The sequence below is a fragment of the Corvus brachyrhynchos genome, unplaced genomic scaffold (genome assembly GCF_000691975.1).
Source record: "Corvus brachyrhynchos isolate BGI_N302 unplaced genomic scaffold, ASM69197v1 scaffold70, whole genome shotgun sequence".
In the NCBI taxonomy this organism is placed as follows: domain Eukaryota; kingdom Metazoa; phylum Chordata; class Aves; order Passeriformes; family Corvidae; genus Corvus; species Corvus brachyrhynchos.
This window is the reverse complement of record NW_008236217.1, coordinates 7251868-7263571: the sequence shown is the minus strand read 5'-3', so window position 1 is coordinate 7263571 and position 11704 is coordinate 7251868. Positions and strand designations below refer to the sequence as shown.

Genomic DNA, 11704 nt, shown 5'->3' with positions numbered 1-11704 from the left:
CAGGAATGTATATGAAATGTAAAATTTTATTGTATTTGCAGAGTATTAGCTTTGAAAATGAATAAAGAGAGCTGTTTGTAGTTTTAAAATGCCTTATTAGTATCAATTAGATATTTTCTCTATTTTTTCATGTACTTAGAGCTTTTTAAGTATAGACTTTAAAATGGCAGGACTTCTACAGTGTTTACATGCAAGTGCATTTTATAAGTGTCCTATATGTGTAAAATAGTATTTCGAACGGGAAAATGCTGGCTATAGTAGCAGGCTGAGCGTTTTCCTGGTTTCCACGATGATGCCTACGTTGCTAGACTACAGTTTAGTATTGCTTTGTATCATGAGGCCAAGAAATTCCGTGTTGTTTGTAAATAGAATAAATGAAAGGCAATAAAAAATTTATTGAACAAAAACCCTTTGTTTGGCCCATAGTTTGTTGAACCAAATTGTTTCTCTAAATCCAGAATTCCTTAGATGACTCCATTCTTTTAACAACCAGTTATTAATAATCACATCCATCATTAATAGTTGCTTTAATGCTTGCACCTGGGGAGGTACTAATGCTTAATAGCAGTCAGATACTGATGCTGTGCACTGACTGTTGTTCCAGAAATCTTCTACCCAGTTCAAAAACTGTTCATCGTTTTTTGTTTTCCAATTTCCTTCATCGACTGCTACTAACCATTAGTCGTTAGTCATATTTTATCTCTATTTCTCCTGTTAACCGGTTTTGTGGGAGTGGGCTTCTCCTTCACATGTCCAAATCATGATGGAGGGCTGTCATGATTTTATTGCATTCTGTAGATGGTGGTGTCGATCAGTATGTCAGAATTAAACATGCTTGTTTTTTTTATTAGTTGTGATTAGTTTTCATGTTGTCATTAAGCCGTCACTAGCTGGAACTAATCTCTTCTCTATCTTTTCTTTCTTTTTTTTGTTTTGTTTTTTTTTTTGTTTCTAACCACCCAGCCGCCACCGGCAACTAACCTATGACCTTCTGACCTCTGAACTCTTCACCCAATGATGACCTGACCATGCCTGCCTGCTGATCAGTTAACTGGTAAACGCCTTTGCTTGCCTGTCTTCAGTGCAGCGAGCTGGGGCACTTGTCCGTTCGTCTTACCATCTAACAAAACAGACAAAGAAATTGTTGTCCTCCAACTCCGCTTTTTGTTGTTCTCCTGTTTGGGTGAAAGTGGTTCTAGAACCTGCACTGAATAGTAGTAAAGCAATAAGGTCCAACTCATCCCTCCGCACTGATCATCCTCTAGTGTCCTGCCCCAAGCGAACGGTAAGGAGGCCTCACACGAGATGGAGACAGATGTCCCTTAACTACCCGATGACAGAGGCAGTTACTGTGAGAGACTTCTAGGAATATTTTTCTTCTCAGAAAAAAAAAAAAAAAAAAGTCAAAGCTCTCTCTGAATGTACTGTGTGATGATGCATCATGCATGAACCTTTGGTCAGGGATGTCATTGGGGAAGGGATTCCAAAAAGTATTCAAAATTTGATACGCTCTTTAGTCACTACCAGTGCCCTCAAAGGGCAGATGTTGCAGCCTTTTTTCTATTGCCTGCCAAATTGGACGTTTTAAAGGAAAGTGTGCCATGAAATGCAGATTATGATGACTTTTCAGAACTACATTAATGCAGAGAACAAAACAGCAACACTATTAAAGCAAAATACGAGTTTAAATTGTTTTAACCATATTTTAATCTCCTTGGAAGATTACATGAGAACAAGGTACATGCATTATGTGTCACATTACTGGGCAAACTGTTCAAATATTTTTTTTAAACCTCCCTGTATAGAAAAAATTTCATTAAGGATGTAAAAGCCATGCTTGCCTATTTGCTGTATACATGTAATGAAATTGTAGATAAAGTGTAGTGCATTGAAACAAAATGAACAAAAAAGTAGATACTTTTACTATACAAGGGTGCTGGTGCAGAAAAAAAATATATTTTTGGAAATGTAGCATTTTATACTTTCAAGTGTTATAAAAAAAGAAAAAAAGAACAAAGAAACCCTTTATTTCATTAAATGATTTTTTCTGGTGGTTGTCAAGAAACAAAAGACCAAAAGAGCCTTTTAGTCTTTCTTTTTTATTTTTTAAGTATTGGAATAAGTCTAAAGAAAAGGAAGTGCCTTATTTTCTTCATGGTCATTTAGTCAAATGTCTTGTATAATCAGCTTCTCCCTCAGACAAGTTACTGCATGCCACTCAGTCGCCCAGTATGTGAAAGAAGCTGTGAGGGAAGACAAATGATGAGTTGACCATATTAATTACCTGATTTTTGCCATACTAGTGTGATGTGACTTTGCCAAAATCTCATTAAGTGAAGTATTTGCTAAGTTTTCATCAAACCAGCCCATTATTATTTCAACCACTCTACTTTTTAAATCATAGTAAATGCCGTACTTGTGCAACGTAAACCAAAGGGTTCTGTGATACAGACTGTCTCATGCTAAAGGAGATTATTAGCTGACAAATGTTTGTAGAGCTGGAAGTTATGTCATTTTTGTTCAGGGATGGAGAGGAGTTTTCTTGATTTTGGTTGAAATAAATATACATCAACTATAGTAGGCTTTGGCACCACCCAGAAAACAGATGTTCTTTGGATAATGAAACTGAAAGTGCTTAGCGAGTTTTCACGTCCCCAGTTTTCACAAGCAGCTCCTGCAGTGGCAAACAGCACGGAAGTTGCATAGTTTTCAGCTCGTCTTTGACTATTGTTAGATCTGGCCCATTGACTTTTCTTCAAAAGATAAGCAGGAGAGGGACTTCAGCCATTTGAAGTCCAGCTATACTTTATTTTTAACCCTTGTTTCCACATGAGGTTCGACTAGCTGGGCAATTGCAAGAGCTGAAGCTGTTGAACGCACAGTATTTAGTTCTGAAAACGTTAAGTATTATTTTGTGGGGCTCAGTACTAAACTTGGCAAATATCAGGTGATAATTTTATTCCCCTCTTGTCAACTTATTCTCCTCCTGCAAATCTTCACAGCTTCCAAGTGAAAGGTCAATAGTAAGCTAAGAGGGCTTACGTTTTTAAGCACCTGCATGGTGACCTCATCTAACATCTTGTCTCACCTGGAAATAATTATCAGTTTATTTACTATGCAATAGACATTCATCCTTTCGTATTCAGCTAGATTTTTGTTTATTGTGCCACCGGCTTTGTCTTCCTGTTACACATACAGTTGTGTTGATTTTATTTACAGTATATGCTGTGCCATTTTGATTTTATTTTGGTTGGTTGGTTGAATAAACTTGCGACACTCGAACATTTGAAGAGAGATTTGCTAAAACAATACCAGTATTTGATCCAGTTTCATCTCAACTATGATAAAACCTGGACATTTTAGACATTTATCAAAGGTCTTTTACTTGGGGGGAGGGGAAGTGTATGGAATAGATGTGTGACATGTGAAAGTAATGTTTGCTCTGAACAAACTTCTGAAAACTTAGTTGACAAAATTTTGGATCAACTTAAAAGCATGACTTTTGAAATCTCTGAATGCCTTGGTTCTCAGTATTATCATTCTTTAATGACTTTTTCTTTATTAAAATAAGTAGTTTTAAGACTTCTTTCTGACAGTATTATGTAATTTTTTTAGAGTGGGTAGATGGGAGTGTCGCTTGTATGTAACCGTACAGATGACATATATTTGTCTATTCTTTATTATCTTAGTAGTTTCATGCTATGTATGTACCATAACCAACCTATTGCCTATGAGAAACATGTAAGATAATGTATTTACAGCCATTGTTACAAGTTTATAATGTATTTTTCTATCTTGTTTTATATGTATGTTATATAACATTCAAAAGAATTTTTTTCCTGATTGAGAAAAAAGGATACAAAATGCAAAACCCACAATTTTGATAACTGAAAAATTGCCAATTGTTTTGCAGTACTTTATTATATTGGGAGTGTTGTCTTTCTTGGGCTTTTAGTTAGCTACTGGATGAATACATTAGACATATTTGGGTTTTAGTTGGGTTTTTACATAGCTTGCATTTTAATTCTTTGGTTCTTTGCTGTTTCTATTAACCCATAGCATTATTTTAATAAATGTTATAATACCAACCTACTAACTCTGGACTATGTCTGTTTATTAACCATTACATGTTTAATTAAAATAAACAAATAAAGACGGAAGAATGTAAAGTCTTGAGTTACTGGACTAACCCTGAAGAACGTGACCACAGATAACACAACGTGACTTGTTTTTGTGTTGTTTGTCAGCTGACATTCTGCACACTACTATTAAGTTGGCTTTGGTCATTCTGGCCTTTTACCTTGGGGAATAGGTGCCAGTAGAAATGGGAACAAAGTAGCATTTTTTGAGGCATTCTTCTTGTAGTGTCTCGCCACTTGCCTTTCAGCATCTGCATTACTAATTCCACACTTTCTTTTTCTTTCTCTAAAATAATTACTGTTGGCTCACAGCAAAAGAGCAAAAGATGCCAGTGTATTGGTAAATCGTGACGGTGTACAGAAACCAGTTTGATTCTTTGTTGAACCATTCAGAGGTTGCAATTAATCTCACAGTAATTTGTGATTTGTTGGTTTTGGCACCTGATTCACTGTTGCATCATGTGACATTTCTAAGCAGAAAATATTTCTGTATAAAACTGCTGTACATTGAAATACAAAACCTGGGGGTTTCCTTTGGCAAAAGTGCCTTATTTATGCCATGCTATTTCAAGTAACTTTTTTTTATGGTACTTCTGCTGTAGTCTGTCAGTATTGCCTAGCTCAGGGGAGTACAACGTCTGTAAGCCAAAGGTCAAACTGTTTTTTTTTCCTAATGACTGCAGAAAGTACAAAAATACACCTTTCACTAAATTACCAAGCAATATCCATTTCAAATTCCAGAGCTGCCTTTATGTGATCTTTATCCCTGTGGATGACTGGAGCAACATGAATGCAGGGAATTGAAATTGTGAAAATGCTGTTTTGAATGTACATCTATGCAAATATTTTTACAGAAATGCTTCCCCTTTCTTAGAACTACACTATCTGAGCCTCCTTCATATTTCCCAGGTAGTTCTCCTGGATTTGTAACCTTGAGTGGGCAGTAATTACCACTAATATCAAGGGACATCCTCGATGTAGATAACTTCTCAGATGTCGATGGATTTCTTCCTGGAAGTCCCATTTTTTTCCTATAGATAGTAAAATTCCAGATGAGGAGTCTGAATCTGTTCAAATTCCTCCTTTAATTTATGACGTTTCAAACTATTTATCTTGAAATACATGCTATATAAAACTGTATAAATAGAGTTCTCACAGTATTGCTAGTAATTAAAATTTTATGCATCTTTATTTTATGGAGAAAAATAGTCTAGCTTTCATGATGTTTGTTGGTTTTCTAATGGCATGTAGTTCTTTGTTTTAGAAAAATTTTAGGTAGAGCTGAAATACCAATACCTTTTGAATAGTTTCACTTGTGCAGAATTTTTTTTTTAAAATTCAACAGATCATGTTGCTATCCTAAAACTCAGCCACAGGCAGATGATAAGAATATTAGGTAATTACAACAGATAATATCAGGACCTTTTGACTGGATAATGGAACAAGTGTCATTACAGTGCAAATAATTTATAATCTTAAAGAATTTTATCAGAGGCACACAGTTTGGTGAAGTACTCTATCCAGTATAGGTGAAACTATTCAGATGGAACAAAACTTTAGTGTTTTATATTGAAGAATACTTCTATTCTGAGAACTACTGCTTTTCTGTAATATTTTTATTATTTTTTATTTTTATCAATAGATGTTAACTACTGTCATACTTTGTCCACAGTGCATTTTCATCTCATTCTTCAGTATATGCCATAGTGAAAGTTGCTGTAAATTTTGTAGTACTTTAAAGCTGAAGGACAGAAAAAAATAGGGAAACTCTAAAATCAAAATAATACACTATTATTGTTGTCCACCAAAGGCATTTCTCAACTTACCTGAGTGCCTGTCTGAAAATTTAACTATTTTTTACTTTGCCTGCTTACAGGAAAGATATGAACTGTTTTTAGAACTGAATTTGAGAATGACTTCAATATTGCTAAATCACTGAAGTTAGCTGCTTTTTCTTTCTTATTATTCTGAGGTTAAATTGTCTTAACATTTGAAAGATCATACATTCAAGACAATTAGATAATTGCTCTTTGATCCAATAAAGTGGGATTTATCTTAGGTTTTGGGGTTTTTTTAATTAGGTCAGCATATAAATAAAAATATCATCAGGCCTTTCAAAGTAAACTCTGAGCAGTGCTCTTCACATCTTAAAAGTGAACTGTTGTACCAAAGTACACCAAATTTGGTTTCAGTTAGAGTATTTTTGTGCGTTTTATAAAGTGCCTTCAAGAACACACTTCAGATATTTTTAATGAGCATATGTTCAGTGTACTGACAATACTGATCTTTTATTTGAACATACCTTTTAAATGTGTGTCAAAAATCTACATGTAACGAAAGGTTTATTGCCAGATTGTACTCTGTGAGGGGGACCACTAAAAGGTTTTCTGCCCTGAAAAAGCAGGGAAGCATTGAAGTGTGTTACCATCCATTTAGAAATTAACTTGGCGGAAACATACTTAGGAGTATATGAAACTGAGTTCTTTGTGTCTGGATAAAAATACCAGTTATCAGAAATAGCGCATTGTACAGAACGAAATCTGAGTAACACATTCCTAGGGCTGGAAGTACATGGTTTTTCCTGGAATTTCTGTTTTGTTTTAATATGCTTGATATATTTTTCTAAAACACTGGAATACTGTCCAAATAACACATGACCCATAATGTTAGCACGTGGTAATCAATGTTGAATCAAACTGGTTGACGAAAGTATAGTGCTCTTCCTTCTCTGTGCCTGCGCACTAATTGCAGGTGGTGCATAGGGGCTGGGGCTTAGGCACAGCAGGTTACAGTCCTAATTTCTTGGTGCCTGCAGTTTGGGTGTCCGTCTTTGACAACAAGACTAACTGGGAGGACTTTGCCTCCCAAGGCAAAGATTAGCTGAGATCTGAAACTCTTTGTAGAATTAATTGAAAATACAGCAACAACAAAGTGACATATATACATAAATGCTTTGACTTGTACTATGGCAGTTTGTGTGAAACATTTGAGGTTTTGTTTGTGCAAAATAATGTATTCTGAGGGGAAAAGCAAACATGGACATTGCCAAAACACATGTAAATAAACACCATTTATGACTGTACATTATGTGCAATAAAGTAACTGGAAAAAGGTGCATGTACTTTATCCTCAAAAGAAAACTGACAGCTCTCAATGCTATAGCTATAGTTTTATTTTCTGAAAAGTTAAATTTTATTCTGTATCTAAACAACAGAATAAAGAATGTACATTTTTCACACTTAAATTTTCATTAATGCTTCTAGCAGTGTTATGAAAGATGTTAATTGTTGAAGAGGCTTAAACTTTCATGGTTGTCCAATTATCAGGGTATATTTTGCTTTATGCTGTTGTTTGTAACTGTAAACGAAGGAAGTATGCATTATATACCATAAACGTGCAATACACATCTTGCATATGGATATGTGGATGCACCAATTCTATAAATTTCTCGAAGATGACCAAGTGATTTTGATGTTACTGTAATTTTGTAGGCATAACTGTTAAAATTGTTCAGAGCAAATAAGAAAGAGGAGTGTTACTTTACTATAATGTTAACATACTGGTTTGGGGCATGGTTTCTGATTACGGTAAAAAATCAAGATGTCTGCCACCCCACCTACTGTGAACCTGGTGAGAAACACACTTTGGAGAAGAACTAGATTATGGTGTTCTACACTTTCATTTATGTGATTATGCCTGGTTTTAGTTAAGGACAATTTCTTTTATCAAGGTATTCTTTGCTAAAAATTCCTTCCACTTCATACTGCTTAAATAAAAAAATGTTTGCTTCAGAAATAAGTGAAGTAGATAAGAGTGGCATCTTAAGAAATCTGGTTGAGTAGGGGAGAGGAGGCTAAATGCCAGTGCTAAGGTACCCTTCTGCACTCCCAGCAAGGATGAAAAATTTGGCATAATTAGTTTTCAAAGACACCTTCCATGATGAGTCTCACCAAAGTAGTGGTGTATAGGTGTGTCTGAGCTAGCTGAACTCCGAAGTTCACAGAATGTAGGGATGCTGTTTGGCATGTGCCACTCGAGCAGGTAAAGCAGCCCCTATCATCTTTGCTGTTACTCTGAGTGCCAGGTGCCTGTGCCCTGCAGTCCTGGTCTGGAGTGTGGGCACAGCCTCACTTGCTGTGCTGTCTCTGGCTGCACTGTGTAAACCCCCTCCTTCATCCATCCAGATCCCTAGAGAACAGAATTGTGCTGACCTTCCTTACCTCTTGCACCAAGTCAGTAATACCTGTTTATGGTCACGTTCATTTTAGGAATTGCATTTATAGGTCTACAAGTTAAAATTAGATGTGGAGTTTAAAGACTGGAAAATTTTTATCAACAGACTTTATCACCATTCTACCAGCACTGTCTGTGTGGTTTGGTATGTTTATGGGGGATGGCCTGACCTTACTAGATGGCTCCTCGTTTTACTACAGTTACTGTAGTTCCCTTGAGGAAATACAAACTTAACCATTATCAGTGTCAAAATAATGAGAGACATTCACAGCGAAGAGTATGAAGTGCAGGGTCAGAAATTACTGTGTTTCATGTTGGCATTCACGTCTACCAGCAAACGTAGAAAGAGACTTTATCCAACTGTTTTCTTGGTGCCCCTCTGAAGTTCCCAAATAGTTAAAAGTAGACAACTGACAGCCAGTTCCTGTTGAGTTGAACTCGATAAAAATTAACAATCACAAATAATCAGTAACTCTCAAAAAAGGGGTGGGGTTTTGGTTTTTTTTTTCACAAAGTAATATACCATATATTTGTCCTTTTTAATTTCTGCCACAGCATTTTTAGAGTGTTTTCATCTTCAGCAATAAATACAGTTACTACTTTGAAGAGTAACGTGAATAAACTCAGAGGTGAGGTTCAAGGAAAAAAACCATCAAATAATGGCACTCTTCAAGACTGCATCATTTCAGCAGCTTATCAGTAAATGAAGCTATTTTCTCTAAAGTTCATGTGTTTGTAAGCCCCTTACAAGGACAAGAGGCTAAGCAGAGAAACTATTTTTGTTTGTGGAACCTTTTCAGAATGAATTCTGTAGATTTTCAGTTCACTGAGGGTGGCCTTTATTAAGCAGGTGGTACTTCCACTGCCTGAAGATAGGAAGTTCCCAGGTCCTCTTGTCATAGGTCAGTCATTGAGCAAACAAGTGTTCAGTGTTGATTCTAGTTTGCTTTTATACTCACGTGAAAATGAAACCCCATCTTTTGTATCCAGGCCTTTTTAATATCGTGACAGATGTATCAGTCTGTAGAGCAGTGTTTTAAAGGGATTTTTTTTTTTAATTGAAGTTATTTCAGTAAAACGGCAGGTTGAGTGGGCAAGAGTGTTACAGGAAATGTGTTAATACATGATAAAGATACTGGGATCACTGTTTTAGAGGCTCACTGTGTTATGTGCATTAGAAACCCACAATGAAATGTTTGTGTAATATTTGTCTTGTTAGTTTCTACACCTTTCCAATTACGATTTCCAGACAAGGTGGTTTTCATGAGAGTAAGACTGTACCTTGAGCAGTTCAGAGGTAGTGAAATGACAAGATACTGCAGATCACTCCTACATCTGTGCCTTTTCATAGAGCACAGCCTTTTTAAGGTCTTGACCTCAGATACTGGGTAAAACATTGTGATTTGTGATGCAGGGGGCTCAGTTTATTTGTTAGCCTATCTGCTAACCAAAAGTTCATCAAAAGAATCATCAAAAGTTCAAACATCGTTACCATTTTGGAGATGTTACTGCATATTAATTGCTGTGGCAAATTCCATGTCTTGTTTTTAGGGTGCAATTTGGAGACCTTCACATGCATACTACTCTAATAAATCTCTGGATCATTTTCATGATCTTTCATGAAGAGTGGATCCAGTACTGCTGAGGGGGCCACAAGGCCATTGCTTGCATGCCCGTGTGTGACTTTTCCTATATAACCTTAGTGATAAGATAATTTTGATTCTTTCCCTGAAAGGCAATGAGTGAAGCAGATCTTCAGCTTTGTTTCTGAGAGAAAATAGGAAATGTATTCCAATGTGGACTGAAAGAAGATAAATAATAATGTCAGAGCTTTGAACCCTGCCCTGAACAGATGACTAAAAATTACTTTGGACTTTTATATGAGGCAAGAAGAGGAGACAACCCTAAACAAGAGCAGCACTGTCAAGCCCATGCTGTGTTGACAAGAAGTTCATCAGAGACTGTAGGCTGGAATTTTAAGTGAAGAAAATTGAAATTATCTCAGTCCTTGAAGAACTGGTTTACCATATCTTCCTGTTATCTTAAGCAAGCTTGTTAATTTCTCTGTTGGAAATTTTTCCCTTCTTCGGCCTAATTTGAATTTCTTGTTCTTTTATTCTAAGGTTCTGCCCTGCCCCCTTCCATGCTGTCTTGCATTTCATAGACAAATGCTCCCTTCATTAGGATGGCGAGGTGGCACAGGTCGTTCTTGCTACAGAAAGACAACAAGCAAGACTTCAGGTCTAGATCAGGATGTTCAAGTGTACACTATTTAGAAAGCCTGTTTTACATACACATGACTCCATATGAGCAGATGGAAGAGAAATATTTTCATAGTGAGGGCATAAATCTAATGTCTGGAACATCTGGTTTTGAGATGCTTCTTTCATTGCTGATGATTTGTGCAGTTTTGGGCAAGACCCCTGCAGCCAAATCCACAAAGTACCACCATCACCTGAAGTGATGTATCAAAATACGGAGTGTGGTCACCTAGGTTTTCATCAAAAGAATCGTTTTTATGGTCTTCCAGAAAAGAAAACACCATAGCCTTACTGTCTTTTGTTGGTTTCAAGCAACAACATCAGCAAAAATGAAAACCCCTGGTACCCAGAGACAATACACCTGCCTGAGTGCAGAAGGGAAAGCACTGATTGATAAATCCCCATCTTTCCACCACACCCACAGTAACCAGCTGGGCAGCTTGGCTGCTTGGGTCCATCTCTTGGACATATTTCTCCCTGTTTCCACATACACAGCATGTATGGCTGTAACTTTGCCTTTTGCATTCCCCAGCTACCCATAATGAGAGCTACTTTTTTACTCAAGTACCTTTGGCGCTCTTGTTCTGCATCTTTGTCCCTCAGTTTCCTGTCAGTGAAATGAGGCTAACAGGAGAACCCCAGTGGAGTGCAAGCTGTGGATGGCTGCATTCGAGTCTGTAGAGTGCTCAAGCAGTACAATGCTGAGTGTACTCCGGTATCATCACAATGTCCAAGTGTCTCATAATCATGAATGTACTTAAGAATAAAGCATGAAAGCAAAACAAAATACCTCTGACTTCTTGCTTAGTCAAACCCATGATACAAAGAGTTTGCAGAATCTTGTAGGCCAGCTGAGTCCTAGTCTCAAACCAGATCACCTCAGTGGGTACCTACCAGTAGTGCTGTCTCAAGGGATGGCCATCTCAAGAAATGATGGGCACAAGTAACTCCTGGGAAGATTCTGGTTGGATGCAAGAGAAAATTTTTTTACAGGGAGGATAGCAGCCATTGGAATAATCTCCCCAGAGAAATGGTGGATTCTCCAATTTTGGACACCTTTAAGGTTCAGCT

General features: G+C 36.8%; 1 protein-coding gene across 10 annotated transcripts in view; it reads left to right on the top strand.

Moving 5' to 3' along the window:
- Positions 1–11420, top strand: part of QKI (QKI, KH domain containing RNA binding) — a 155648-nt gene extending 144228 nt beyond the window's left edge. For 5 of the 10 annotated variants that reach the window (XM_017746118.1, XM_017746137.1, XM_017746120.1 and 2 more), the window contains one exon: positions 964–1402. In XM_017746118.1, the coding sequence (XP_017601607.1) occupies positions 964–980 (17 nt within the window). In that variant the 3' untranslated portion in view covers positions 981–1402. Of the gene's footprint in view, positions 1–963; positions 5798–10107 lie in introns of those variants that run through there. The other 5 variants (XM_017746105.1, XM_017746123.1, XM_017746109.1 and 2 more) reach the window with 2 other exon arrangements.
- The last annotated feature ends 284 nt before the right edge of the window (positions 11421–11704 follow it).